Source organism: Glycine max, chromosome 17, assembly GCF_000004515.6.
Source record: "Glycine max cultivar Williams 82 chromosome 17, Glycine_max_v4.0, whole genome shotgun sequence".
NCBI classification, from domain to species: Eukaryota; Viridiplantae; Streptophyta; class Magnoliopsida; order Fabales; family Fabaceae; genus Glycine; species Glycine max.
In genome coordinates, this window is record NC_038253.2 from 40,707,778 (window position 1) to 40,722,077 (window position 14,300).

At 37.0% G+C, this 14,300-nt stretch overlaps 4 protein-coding genes across 4 annotated transcripts; 3 read left to right on the forward strand and 1 right to left on the reverse strand.

Moving 5' to 3' along the window:
• The first annotated feature begins 23 nt into the window (after positions 1 to 23).
• Positions 24 to 2,241, forward strand: LOC100816907 (U-box domain-containing protein 5). The gene is made up of 4 exons (XM_003549390.5): positions 24 to 259; positions 1,107 to 1,292; positions 1,463 to 1,570; positions 1,731 to 2,241. The coding sequence occupies exons 1-4, from the start codon at positions 200 to 202 to the stop codon at positions 2,136 to 2,138; spliced, it is 762 nt and encodes a 253-aa protein (XP_003549438.1). The 5' UTR covers positions 24 to 199; the 3' UTR covers positions 2,139 to 2,241.
• Positions 2,242 to 4,327: 2,086 nt separating this feature from the next.
• On the forward strand, positions 4,328 to 7,029 carry LOC100794017 (uncharacterized). The gene is made up of 2 exons (XM_003550335.5): positions 4,328 to 5,520; positions 5,806 to 7,029. Exons 1-2 carry the CDS (start codon positions 4,486 to 4,488, stop codon positions 6,850 to 6,852), a joined length of 2,082 nt encoding a protein of 693 aa, XP_003550383.1. The 5' UTR covers positions 4,328 to 4,485; the 3' UTR covers positions 6,853 to 7,029.
• Positions 7,030 to 8,238: 1,209 nt separating this feature from the next.
• LOC102661091 (proteoglycan 4) lies at positions 8,239 to 10,074 on the forward strand. The gene has a single exon (XM_026126373.1). The coding sequence runs from the start codon at positions 8,239 to 8,241 to the stop codon at positions 10,072 to 10,074; it is 1,836 nt and encodes a 611-aa protein (XP_025982158.1).
• A 244-nt stretch (positions 10,075 to 10,318) lies between these two features.
• On the reverse strand, positions 10,319 to 14,300 carry LOC100794899 (tubby-like F-box protein 5). The gene is made up of 5 exons (XM_006601253.4): positions 13,962 to 14,300; positions 12,812 to 13,208; positions 12,583 to 12,670; positions 11,359 to 11,491; positions 10,319 to 11,270 (listed from the first exon to the last, which is right to left on the reverse strand). Exons 1-5 carry the CDS (start codon positions 13,997 to 13,999, stop codon positions 10,562 to 10,564), a joined length of 1,365 nt encoding a protein of 454 aa, XP_006601316.1. The 5' UTR covers positions 14,000 to 14,300; the 3' UTR covers positions 10,319 to 10,561.

Here is a 14,300-nt window from a genome sequence, read left to right on the forward strand (position 1 = left end):
TGCTTAAATGCAAAATGTCTCAATTATTAATTATGTATATATCTGCTGCTGTAAAATAAAATGTGTGTTTCTTTTAACGTGTGTGGCAGCTCAAGATATAAGTTGAGTTCAGAAGCATACTCATGAGCTCCTTAACCTTTCTTCTTCTCTCTGTTGCTCCTGCCATGTGCTGTCTCTGAGTTCAAACTCTACAGTTAAGATGTCCAGTAACAATGCAACAGCTTTGGAGATTCCAATTCTAAGCTACTGTAAAGTTAAGGTACCATCAAAATATCTCTGTTGTTTTGGTTATCATGAATGCCAATATCACTAACAAGTTTTAATTTCTAAGCAAAGGGTGTCTCTCAGTTATCAAATTTAGGACCGACAATCTTAAATAGCCATCTGATAATCCTAAATTGTTTCTAGGAACTGAGTTTCAGACAAAACTTAGTATGCTTGGGTAAGTTTATCCATAAATACTTTTAGAAAAAGAAAATAAGAAAAAAAAGAGTTTTTCTCTTAACTCAAATTAACTTATGGATAAGCTATATTAGATTAGGAAGAAACTCATTTAATTTTTTTTCTTATTTTTTTATTTATTTTAGAAGTGATTTTGGATAAATTTAACCAAACAGACTCCTAAACACAGTTCCATAAGTACTTTTAGGGCTATTCTTCATTCAGAATTAGAGTTTCACTTTGTTAATCTATGTTAACCTTTAATAGAAATCTTTATTATACAAATTACCAAGGTGAAACTTCAATTGTGATGGAAAAACAACTGCAAAAACCCCTTTGATGCATCTAAGTTCTGTCCTTGAATTCCAAGACTGAAAATGACCAATAGAAGAAAAAAAAAACTCAGCATTTTAGACAATTTGTATTGAATAGCAAAATTTTCATTACCTGATAATCTGATTGTAGAAACACCATAGTGTTCAATTACTAATAATAATGTTATTTATATATATATATATATATTAGATGTTGAATAAGTGCAGCTAAAATAGTTGATGAGTTAATATTATTTACTGAGAAACAGCCATAAGAGATGAAATTATGTAAAACATACGTATACATCACCATTATGTGATTATAACTCATTCATATTTTCATTTCCGCAGGTACGCGGTGCAGTATGCTTGGAGCTTCATAGACTCATTGATAGAATTTCGCATGTAATTTTAGCCATCGAATCTGCTCGACCAAATAGTACGTTAGCGGTGCAGGTGTTGTGCTCATTAAACTTCACTTTGGCTAAAGCCAAGTCAGTTATCAGACATTGTTCCAAGTGCAGTAAACTCTACCTGGTATCCTTTTGAACTTGAAACCTTGACTCTGATACTGAAAGATCAATTTTAACTTAATCTGATATATATAAATTGTCTGCTATAACCTTTGAATATTTCTTAATTAGTATTATTTTCCATACTAGAAAATGTTGTTTTGAAATAACTAACTTAATTTGCAAACTGGTTAGGCAATCACATCGCACAAGATACTTTCAAGATGTCAAAAAGTAAGAAATGCATTTGAATTTTATTTGGCTCAGATTCAAAATGCGGTTCAAACTCCATTGGCTGATGAGGTTGGTTATACTTTTTAATTAGCCTTTTACACCATTTGGAATATGTTATATGTTTATAGCTTCTTAGTATTTATTTTGGCCATATATTGCACTTGTTTGTATTTTCATGACTTGTGATTTGTGCAACTTGATAATATTTGAGCTTGGAATTGTCCTACAGATATCTGCAATACTACATGACCTTAGGGATACAGAATTTTCCCTGGAATTTGCAGAAGACGAGGCTAGGAAAGTACTACTTTCACTGCTTGAGAAGAATTTTCCAGATGCAGCTTCTATACAAAAGGAAGAACTTGAAGCTATTCAAATTGCAACTTCTAGATTGGAGATCAAATCCCCGTTTTCTCTCTTAGTAGAGAAAGCAACCCTTAAGAAGCAACTTGAAGAAGTCAGTGAAAAAAACCTAAAGGAGAAGGAGCTTCTACAATACCTTTTGTATCTCTTGGTCAAACATGGGAAATCCATTTGTCAGTTTCAAAATGGAAGCCACTCCCCGAAACATGAATGTCATGACCAGTCCTTTGAGAATGAGTTGGTTGTGGATGAATCAAGTCAATCACTCTCTTAAACCAAAAGTTGGAGATTTATGATTGTTTAGCACTTGAGGTTGTTTTGTTCGTACTATATTACTGTCTAGTGTCCACAGAAGGTGATTTGTGACTTAAAACAAACATTTCTATTTTATTCATTTGATAGGACCCCGAATTTTTTTATTTTTTTTTAGCATAGGACCTGGACACCCTCTATCTCAATGTGTATATAAAGGAAAAAAATATATAAAACGTAGAATCTAATCAAATCAATTTTATTTAATAAAATCAATTTTATTCAATAAAATCATAAGTAAATTCACATAGAAAAAAAGTTCACATTGATTTCACTGTTGTCAAATAAAACTTTTCAAAAACATTTTCGGTTCACAATAACATGCTCGGAACATCATGCAATTAAAACAAAAATTCATGTCCCAATGTCACATTCTAGTAGAACATTGAGTTCCGATATCCTTTAGCACGAGATTCCTTAAAGCAATCCACCTAATCATTTGCTCCCATGAACACAAGGTTCGAGATCATCAGAATATCTAAACACAAACAACACATAAGGACTCAGGGAATGAGTTATCATATTTTTAAATAAAATACGGATAAACAAAGACATAAGCAAAATACATTATGAAAATATTTATTGTAGAACTCAACTTAATACAATCTACGTCACTTCACCACTTTATTATTTAAAATTCATTTTTCAATCACCAATCACATTACACATAAATCACACACTTGACACAAAACATAATCAACACTCACCAATTTCATAATAAACAAATCATAAGTGTTATGCAACAATTATACTAAGATTCAAGCCATGCAATGTGGTACAATGTTAGTAAAAAATAACATCAGAGCGCCTAGGAGTATATAACAAAACACGTCATACAATGAATATGTCAGGTCATTCTTAGTAAGTGAAATTATAATTATAAGGTGATAAGTCAATGTCACTCTGTTTTGTGAGAATGCTCCAACCGTATTAGATCAACATAGACTTAAAGGGGCACTCAAACTGAGTGTATTTTACTCCCAAGGCCTAAACTCTGAAAAATCCGTTAGAGTCTCACCTTCCTAATTCATGTTTAATTCCTAAAACAACTTTTACACGTAGAGACTGCTCATGAATTATATAATACTCACGACCTCACACTTGTTTTCAAACACGTTTAACACATTGCGCTACAATTTAACACATCAGGTTCTTAACTTAGAACTCTACACTTTCCTTTTAACACCTTTCGCATAATCACTTTTCTCAAGATAAACACTAGTCAAATTATTGTATAATTCACAACACAAGTAATATCACATAAAGAATTGACCAAACACTTATTCACAACTATATCTCATGTTCAGAATTCGACATCTCACAATGTCACAATCTACTATCACATGTTCACATGTATCTTACAAATTAACACATGCTCAACTTGCTACTTATATTCAATCTCAATCACAATTTCATAATTTCAACACGACTTGCAATTACGCCTCATGAATCACATACACATCACATAGTAGTAATATTTATATGGTACAAAACACACACACATTTATATATCATACAATAACAACTGTAACACCTTATTTTTCGTAAAATAAATAAAAAGAGTTTTAGAAAAAAATAATGATATTTTTGTAATTAAATAAATGACGAAAAAATGGTTCTATTAAATAAAATAATAATTTTTTAAAAGAAGTTAAATATAGTTCCGTTTTTATAAAGTAAAGAGAGTTAAATAAATGATTGGAATGGGAGAGGAGATGGAGAGGGAGAAATAAAAATTAAAAACTCTAACTTTTAAGATAGTTCTACAAAAATCATCTTGGAATGACAACGATTCTAAGATGATTTTCGTCAAACCATATTCATTAATCAATCTCTTATTTATAAAATTGTTACCGCATTATATTCTAAGACGGTTTCGCATAACCATCTTAAAATGTGTGCCGTAAAAAATAAATATTTTAGTAACGTATGTGACGATGAGTATGCTTGTGAGACTATTAACTATCACAATCTCACATGTCTTTGATTGTCACATATAAAAAAGTTTACACAAAAATCTCACATCTACAAATTTTTTTGTAGATCAAGCAAGAGTGCAGATTGCAGATGTTTTAAACTTCAACTTAGTTGAACACTATTGTACTGTATTAAATTCCTGAGTATAAAATAAAAAAACTTCAACCTTTGTTGTTGGGCTTGAGCACATTACAAGCACTTTGGGCTTTGTAGTTGCAGACTTTCATTTCATTTGATCATTTCCTTCTCCGTCTCCGTCTGGAGAGGACTGAGTATCACTGTATCAGTGTGAGTGAGCCTCCCATAAACCTAAAACCCTAAATCACACTACCATGAGCTGGAGAACCCTAGCTTCCACTTCAAGACACACTTTCAAGAGACTCAATGCAATCCTACGATCCCCTTCCACCACCATCCCTTCTTCACGCGCCTCCTCCTCACTCTTCCTCCACGTGCCGTTCTCCACCACCACCCTACATTCCCTGCCACAACCCACCAACGCCCTCATCGACCCTAAACTCCTCGCTCCGCAAAACGACGCCGTCAACAACAACGACGACGAAACCACGAACGAGTTCTTATCTCGATTCGTGTGGATAATGCGGAAGAAGGTGAAGGAAGCGTACCCTGACTCCGACAAGCCCACCGTCGACGGCATGCTCGTCGCCATCGTCGAGATGGTCGTCTCGGAGATGGAAAAGGGTAGCATCGGAACGACGTCGTCGTTGTTTTGTTCTGCTGATTTCAGCGAGGATTTGTGGAGAACGGTGTGGGAGGTGAGCAGTCTGGTGCTGGAGGACATGAACAAGGAGATAAAAAAAGAGAAAATGAAGAGCTTCTTGCAGTGCGAGGAGGTTAAGGAGATGTGTAGATTCGCCGGAGAAGTCGGCATTCGGGGCGATTTGCTCAGGGAGCTTAGGTTCAAGTGGGCACGTGAGAAGATGGAGGAACATGAATTCTATGAGGGTTTGGAGAGATTGAGAGAAGAGGCACGAAGTGAGGGCAATGGAATTGGTGTTATTACTGAGAAGAAGGAGAAGGTGAAAGAGAAGGTTGTTGTTGGACTTCCCAAGAGGAGAGGGAACATAAGGTACAAGATCTATGGGCTTGATCTCTCGGATTCCAAGTGGGCACAAGTGGCTGATAGGATACATGAGGCCGAGCAGGTGTTTTGGCCGCAGGAGCCGAAGCCAATTACCGGGAAAGCAAAGATTGTTATCGCCAAGATTCTGTCCTCGAAGGAGGAGGATGACGATGGTTTGCAAAGCCTGTTGGCTGAGTGGGTGGAGCTTGTGCAACCTAGCAGGGTGGAATGGATGGATTTGCTCGACAAATTGAAAGAGCAGAATCATGGTTTGTACTTGAAGGTATGTCTGGCAATGGTTTGATCTTTGTTGTCATTTGAGACTATTATGTTGTGTGTTACTTATTTTGTCACTACTTATTTTATGGTTATGTGCTTATATGAATTACTACTACTTATTTAAGAACATGGATGATCCAAAGAATATAATTTCATATGCTACTCGTGAAAATTGTAGGAAGTTTCATGTCGTACATTTTTTTTTGAAGTGAATTACCGTGATTCAATATGGGATGACAATAGTTATTTGGATTTTGGGTTTAATTTTTGTCGAATCCTTTGCTTATAGGTGGCTGAAATGGTATTGGCTGAAGATTCTTTCCAAACAAATGTATCTGACTACTCTAGGCTTATTGATATCTATGCTAAAGAGAACCGCTTTGATGATGTTGAGAGAATGTTAAAGAAACTGAATGAAAATGGTCTACAAGTAGATGCTTCAATAGCCAGTACTTTGGTCCTCATGTACTGCAAGGGAGGCAATCTTGCACGTGCAACTGAAGCATTTGGAGTCTTGACAAGCCTGGGCTTCCAACCAGATGCACATGTCTACAACTCAATGATCATGACATTTGTGAATAATGGCCAGCCTAAGTTGGGCGAGAAATTGATGAGGGACATGGATGATAGACTTATTACAATCACAAAGGACATATACATGGCATTGCTCCGTTCTTATTCTCAACTTGGTGATGTTGCAAGCGCTGAACGAATTTCAACAACTATGCAATTTGCAGGAATCCAGCAGAGTACGGATAAGGAGACATGCACCCTGCTTGTTGAGGCATATGCACTTGCCAGTAACCCTGATCAGGCAAGAAGCCATTTTGACTGCATGATAAAATCTGGGCATCAGCCTGATGATAGGTGCACTGCTAGCATGATTTTGGCTTACGAGAAGAAAAACGACTTGGACAATGCTTTAAATCTTCTTTTGGAGTTAGAAAAGGATGGGTTTGAGCCTGGGGTTGCCACTTATTCTGTTCTTGTGGACTGGTTGGGTAAGTTGCAGCTTGTTGATGAGGCTGAGCAGCTTTTAGGCAAAATAGCTCTGCTGGGTGAGGCTCCTCCCTTTAAGCTTCAAGTAAGTCTTTGTGATATGTATGCAAGGGCTGGAAATGAGAAAAAAGCCCTTCAAAGTCTAGGCGTTCTGGAAGCTAGGAAGGATGAATTAGGTCAAGCTGAGTTTGAGAGAATTATAAGTGGCCTTATTGATGGTGGGTTTCAGAAGGATGCACAAAGAATATGTCAGATCATGGAGGCACAGGGTTTTGATGCATCAAGGGTTAAGTTTAAACTTTCGAAACCTGTCTCCAGAGCACCGAGTTTGAGATAGTTTAGTGGTCATGAGTAGGGCCATTTTAGTCTTTCTCTGCCAAGTGACCAACAAATACGCTGCCTTATTAAGGAAGCATGGTCTGCTGGATTTATCATACCATGTAACAAATAAGGATGAGTTTATGCTTGTCAGTTTTTCAGTTGTACTGTGTTTATGAATTTTTCCTTTGTCACAGTTTTACCAGTGCGCAGATTACTGATTTACATCTCTTATTTTTTTTCTTTCTTTTGAACTTTATCGTTTGTATATACAAATATCTTTTGTGGCATGTTCATGGCATTTTCTTTTTCATATATACAATATTTTTGTGGTGTGTTTGTCACTTCTGTTTGATTTGTTCTGATTTTACCCAGTCCTTGTATGCGTAGGATCAGTTGCATTTATAGTGTCTGAAAACATTTTCTAACCTATATATCAGTCTATGGATTGCAAGTAGTATTCTATATGCTCAAACAAACTATAATAATGGCTATGTTCAGCATCATTTGAGGTATTATTAAATTGCATGCCATGTCAAATTTTTACTTACTAGTAGTAAGTTTACTGTACAGTACATGGGCATTTTAAATTTAAATGAATTTTATAAATGAAGTGAATAATAGATATTTTCATTATTAATATTGAATATTTATTTTATTAAGTGAGAATAAATTAAATTGACATGGCTTTTAAAAAAATCCCATGTATGTGCCTTCATATGATGTGTTAGAATTTAAAAATTAAAATCAAAGTAGGATTGATGAAGATTATTACGATTTTGAAATCTAGTTTATCTAACAAAGTTTATACCACACGGCTGGTATCTCAGTGGCAGTGCCCTGAAGGCAAAAGAATAGCTTGCTATCATCGTTTACCTCGCGAGTTGTGTTATGATTATCTTGTTTCTGAATTATTTTCTTAAAGGAGGATATGAAGAAAGGCACTTTTCGGTTGCTTTTTACATGGAGTCGCTGAACCATGAAATCAGTTCCTAATAAGTGAATGAATGACTAAAAACCAAGAACTCCCTAACCTTTATCAAGGTAAAACACATACTGGAATTCCTTAAGCGAGAGGCAAGAGAAATTTCTTTCCTCGATGGTGACAATATTTGTTATTTGAACGGGTGACAAACGTTTGATTAGAACAATAATTAGTTATGGAAAGACACAAAAGAGAACTTCTCAAGGGGAATCAATGTGAAATGTTCCATAAGAAGCAATAAGAATTTGCTAGCTAAAGTCTACAGAATGCCCCATTATACATCCAAGGTATAAACACTTAAATTCTATGCATATTTAAGAGTCTTACTACCATTGCAACATGCAGAATTGCATTCAACCAGAACACCACAAAAATATCATCCTCTTCCCCTCTTTAGTAATCAAACATCATTAACCATCCATGGCACATAGAAGTAAGTCATTTCGTTTTAGGATCCCATGGCTATCAGTACCATCTGAATCATTCGCTCGTCGGACAAAAGAAAGACCAAGATCTCCACCCCACTCAGACACAAGTGTGCCAATTCATAGACCATCTAAGCCTTCTTTGGTAGTTCCTTCAGAGTTATCTCCTCCTAGTCCCACCAAAACTGAAGAAGCCCCAAGAGCTGAACCTCAAAAAGAGTCACTACCTCATCCAACACAACCACTAACATCTTCATTCAGCACTGAGTCTCCAGTGAAGGTTCAACCTCAGCCAAAACCACTTTCTCCGCAGCCGCCACTTCAACCTTCATCTCATGCAGACTCTCCATCTCAGGTTCATATTGCACCCTCATCCCCCAAAACTCATTTGGCCTCAGGTAGTGGAGTCATGAAGGTGCCAAAGCTTGTTGCTGAAGAAACCAATCCTCTTGCATCATCTTCCTCTGAGCAAGAAAAGGAAAAGATGGTCTTGTCTGAACCAAAACAACAAGAAGCCGAGCCAAAGGTAGAATCACCATTGAGAACAATCACCAAATCACCAGAAACCTCTTTTCAACCCGAGAGGATGTCAACACGGCCTGAAGACACTAAAGAACAAGTTCCTTCTGTGCCCTCTTTATCCTCAGTTTCAAAAACTGAACCAATCACTCATCCATCATCTCCTTTGGCCTCAAAGGACATCAAAACCGAAGAAACCACTCCTGAAGAGGAAAAAGAGAAGATGGCAGTGCTAGTTCCACAAGAAGAAAAACGAAAGATGAAGTCACCTTTGAAAACCATTCCCAAGTCACCGGAGATCTCTTCTCAACCTGAGAATCTGTCCACACAGCCAACAACAATTGAGCAAAGATCAACACCACCAAAAAGCAAGTCCCTTCAACCTGAAGAAAAGGAGAAAGTGGTGCATGAAACCACCAAGGCACGAGGAAAAGGCAAAGACACAACAACCACAGCACAATCAAGTGAACAAAGCACCATGGCATCTGCCTCAGGAACATCATCATCAACAACAACAAAGGCTAAAGATTCATTCGCCAAGAGGTTTCATGGAGAGAAGAAGCATCATGGAGCACGAGAAACCGTGGAGAGAAAAATAATGTTTGCCACAACCAACCCCATTGGGAAAGACACAAAAGTTGTGAGCTCAACAGATGAAGGCACAAGGAATGTGTCAAGCTCAAGCATATCACCTGAAAAAACTGCTTCATCCAGTGGTGAAAAGGCTCCTCCATTACAAAAAGGCATCAAAGATGATATCACAAATTTTGTTCACAAACTAACAGCCTCTGTGCACCCTACACAACACGTGGATGAAAAACAGTTTAGTGTCATAACCTTGGCTGGTGACAATAGAGGAGCCACAATGCACTTAGGTTCTGAGTCAGCTAAGAAAGAGGGTTCAATTCACATACACCGAGCCTACAAGAGTGATCCTGAAGATACCAATGAGGTCACCACTGATGGAGAAGAAAACACAAATGAAGAGGTGGGAATGGCATATGTCAATAGCAACATACAAAGTATTAACAACTCACTCATGTTTCATGGTTTAATCACTGAAAGAGACCCTGGTGTGCAAGTGACTCTTCCTCAAAAGCCCGCTGAGCCCATCAAGCCCGATGATAAGCCCAGTCCCGGCTTGGAAACTCAGAGAACTCAGTTCAACATCAACCGGGCCGAGAAGTCAACATACCAGCCCACGGTCGGAAGAAGCATCAGAGGCCCTTTCCTTAAACCAAATGACAAACCTCGCCGTCCCGGTTGCAACTTCAGTTGTGACAAGGATATTGAAGACATTGAGATTCTGTGAAGAAACAAGCACACAGCTTCCTTTCTAAAATCCAAAATAAGCTGTGTAGTGGAATATTGTAACACTGATTCATAGTAACAAAATAAGTGCTGACGACATCCACATTGTGTAATTTGTAATGTCTCATGCCATTTTTACTTTATTCTTCTTATTATTTTTATGTACCGTGTGATTTTTATTTTAAGTTGTTAATTTATATTAGAGGAAAATTATTATGATGGTGATTCTCTCATGTGATTGATGGTTGAGAAAATTAAGTTTAACGAACTTGTTTACAGTAGAGTTGCCATTAAACATCAATCCTAACAGCTAGCATTACACAAATTAAACTTGTGCATGCAGAATGAAAGTACTCATTAGAATGAGTAGACCTATTTAGTCCAGCTTCTCTCCTTCCTTATGAAAATATATACATCTTATATCAAGGAAGAGTGACATGACAGGACTAGTTGTCCGCAACGGGGATAGAGAAGTCATGATCATGCATTCATTCACAAGCTGGTTTTGTGTCAAAGCTGCTCAAGCATATTGCAAAGGCTTGGAAAGCTGAGAGGGGGTATCGGTAATCCATGGTGAATATGTCCTTCCCAATTTTTCCAAATTGTAGTATCACTTTTTCTTGTTCTGCAGCTGAAACATTTTGGCATGGTTCAGCAGCTGCTACAAGCTGGAAGTTCTTCACAGAGGCCACTGTAACCCTTCCCTTGAAATTCAAGCACCAACATTGCAGTTGTTCGTGCCATCTAGGAGCTTTGTTTTTCAAAACCAATGGTTCCCTTGCCCGCTGGATTGATTCTGGAGTATTGGCAGTGCCAGTTGAGTCAAACTCAACAACTTCTGGTTTCTTTCCTTTTGAGTCTGGTGTGGTGGTAGATGCATGCTCGGTGGTGGTAGACGCATGATCATTAAGATAATTGGTGGTAAACTTCAAAGGAGTAGGGGCGTTCCCTCCTTCTTGGATTGCAAATATGGGGATTAAGTGCATCATACACCGCATTCGCCTTGGACCTCTTGTTCGGAGGACATTGAGTTCATAAGATACTGTGGCCACTTTGTAGTTAGCAGCAGCAGCAACCTTGTTAGGAAGTACCTGCTTCAGATGGACTCTTTGCTGCAACTTGCAATTCAGTGGAAGTGAAGTTTCATGCGCGGGCTCGCCATCCAAGATTGTGAACTTGGTGCCCAGAAAATTAGACCTGTTCATTGCTTACAGATCAAGAGAACAGTAGAAATGTAGAATAGTGTGTCAGTTAAAGATAAGGAGCAGAGATATGTGAGACTAACCTCAGCTTTCCAACGTAAGTGTTGCTAGCCCAAGAGAAATCATCGGAAACCAATGATATTATAAATTCTGTACATGTTGCCCTTCTAATCTTCTTTGCTGCCAGTAAAAGTTTGCTCATATCACCAGAAAGAGCTGCAAGTACAAGAATACAAGTCTCAAAAGAAGTGCAACAAGAGCATAGAAAACATAATAGATTCCAGTCAAACATATTCAGTAATTTAGTTCTAAGGTGATTGAAAGAGAATATGAACCAAAAAGTAAGTAGAGCATTAAAACAAATCTCCAAATCAAAAATAGATGCAGTTCCTTAAGGGTTTTTTGGTAATGCTCTCCAATCAAAATATAACAGAGCTTTGCATTAAAGGTCAGCATAAGTTGCTGAGGTGCAACTTCAATTTTGATTGGATAACTACACCAAAAACACCTAAGGAACTGTATCTAAGTTTTGTCCATATAAAGTATTGTTGAATCTTCTTAACCGATGCTGCAGTACAGTAATATAAAATATTCTCGAATCATCATCCATCAATAGAAGTGCTTTACAATAAGAAAACATGACAAAAGTATTTATTAGGAATTTCTCCTTTCAAAACAGAAGTTTAAAAGAAACGTAAATAAGAAAATAGAATGATCAAAGAACTCTTTAAGGAAGAAAAAATTACCTAAAACAAAAAGATTCTCAAAGAGGGTGTTTCAATAACTGTAAACCGATTATAGATTCAAAGAGAAACCACATATGTTATACTGAAATTCTAACAAAACTATTTCCAAATGAAGAATAAATTATGTGAACACAAAGGTATTACCAATTTTCATCACGGTTGCTGCAGTTACATTTATAGCAAATATCCATGAATTATCATTTGCCAGTACAATTGCTATACAAAGAAAGAAAAACAAGTCTTTCTATTACGTATTAAGAATTTATCCTGCCAACCAAAGCAGACGATCCAGCCAATATAATCTTCACAAGAAGGTTTCATGAATAAAAGCTTCGGAAGTCATGCTTCACTAGAAACACAGAATGCTCAAAGAACTCTCAAACAAAGAAACTACCAAATAAAGGGAAAAAAGAAGATAAAGAAATACAGATTCTCAAGGAGGGTGATGATCCAACATCCAAAAACGGATTCTAGATTCAAAGAAAAACCCCAATATTTTACTGAAATTCTAACAAAACTATTTCCAAGTGGAGAATAAATTATGTGAATACAAAAAATTACCAGGGCTCAGACCGAGATATAAACAATATGTTGAAGTCATTCTTTCTCTCCTAATAAAACACTGGATTGGAGAGTCTCTTGGACCAGGCTGATATAAACAAAAGGGATCAGCACATAAAAAAAAAATACAAAAATAATAACATATTAGTACCATGTCCTTCCAAACCTAAATAAATAAAGTATAGATATAAATTACATAAGAAGAGATTGTCAAGAGAGTAAAAATTACCTGCTTTAGTGATATGGGGAAAGTGATAAAACCACACTGTTCTGGTGTCTTGACCACATCCTTTGTTATCTCTCTCCACAACTTACAAACTGAGGCACATGCCACAAGTGCTCTACGTGCAGGCCAAGAAGTTTCACTGGCTTCCAACCTTTGAATTATGTCTAATAGCAACTCGGGTGGCAAATTAGCCCACCGGCTCTGCCATGATGAAGATGAAGAAGAAGAAGAAGATGATGATGGTGGTGGTGGTAAGGAACATTCTGGTGCAATGTGAGATTTTCCATGGCGATGCACATGCTTGGCTTCTCCACCTCTTCTATACATGTTGCTAATGCCCTCTCCAATCTCCTTGAGCTCACGCACAATGCTCCTGAATGGCATTATGATAGGTGTAGTACTATCACAGCCATATTATGTTTGAAAAGAAAAATCAGACATCAAAGTATAGCAATTGTGAAAGTACAACAATAGTAGTAACATCTTTGCATGAGTTATGTGGATTTATTTATTGATGACAAAAGTGGTGAACGTGAAGCTATGGAGTATTAATTAATTACTAACATTGATGGAATGAGACACATATGTTATGACGCAGTGTTGGGAGGTAATTTAACTTGAAAGACAAGTTGTGTTTCAAGATTCAAAGCCTTGATCCAAAAAAACGGATTCCTATGTTGAGATTTTAAAGAAATGAATGAAAAGCTCAAAGATTCAGCGAGATATAAGGTTGGTCTAGCGGTGAAGGGAGAAGAAAAGAGATAGGACGTGAGTTTGAATCCTCCACTAACAAAAACTAACAATTAACATTTGTTCATTAAAGAAAAAAAAGCTCAGAGATTTAGAGGCAGATGCGTGTACCGTGAGACAAGGGCCTAGAAAGTGAGGAAATCTTGCAGAGAAGTTGGAGGACACAAAAAAAAAGGGGTGGTGAGTGGAATATGGAGAATCCTTCCAAGACTGTGTGTACATCAAACTCCAAAGCCAATGTCTTGGACAAAACAAAATGAAAAAGAGTGAAAGATGAGGATGAGGGGTGGTGGAGGTTGGGGTTGTGTGGGTTTATAGGTTACAAATACAAAGTTACAACTCACAAAACAAAGCTTGTGGATAAAACTAAAACTAGAAAAATGGGGGCATCACATCCTCATGCCTTTTTGTTTTTGTTTTTCCAAGCATCAAGCAAAGCATCCCTTCCCTTCTTCACAGCCACAAAGACCAAGACTTTGTTTGCTCTTAATTTGCAGTGCCACACACCAAAGCAAATATGTAAATGCTACCTGTCTAGCATACTACCACTTCAATTAAATGGAAACCACTTTTCATCTTCATCACTCACTACTGCTTGCAGTTGCACCATACTAGTACAAATTCCTTCTTTCAGTTTACCATTAAATGACTAGGATTTCACTATTACTACTACTTTTTGTAGAAAAAAAAATTGGTGTACTAATAATAGTATTTAATTTTATATATTCTCTTGCTTTAACTA

Coding starts and splice junctions, on each gene's coding strand:
- LOC100794899 (XM_006601253.4), bottom strand. CDS start 13,999: ATGCTTTGCTTGATGCTTGGAAAAACAAAAACAAAAAG. Junction 13,209..13,961: donor GGAAAAACAAAAACAAAAAG/GCATGAGGATGT, acceptor TGGCTGTGATAG/TACTACACCTATCATAATGC. Junction 11,271..11,358: donor ACTTACGTTGGAAAGCTGAG/GTTAGTCTCACA, acceptor AGCAATGAACAG/GTCTAATTTTCTGGGCACCA.
- LOC102661091 (XM_026126373.1), top strand. CDS start 8,239: ATGGCACATAGAAGTAAGTCATTTCGTTTTAGGATCCCATGGCTATCA.
- LOC100794017 (XM_003550335.5), top strand. CDS start 4,486: ATGAGCTGGAGAACCCTAGCTTCCACTTCAAGACACACTTTCAAGAGA. Junction 5,521..5,805: donor ATCATGGTTTGTACTTGAAG/GTATGTCTGGCA, acceptor CTTTGCTTATAG/GTGGCTGAAATGGTATTGGC.
- LOC100816907 (XM_003549390.5), top strand. CDS start 200: ATGTCCAGTAACAATGCAACAGCTTTGGAGATTCCAATTCTAAGCTAC. Junction 1,293..1,462: donor AGTGCAGTAAACTCTACCTG/GTATCCTTTTGA, acceptor CAAACTGGTTAG/GCAATCACATCGCACAAGAT. Junction 1,571..1,730: donor AAACTCCATTGGCTGATGAG/GTTGGTTATACT, acceptor ATTGTCCTACAG/ATATCTGCAATACTACATGA.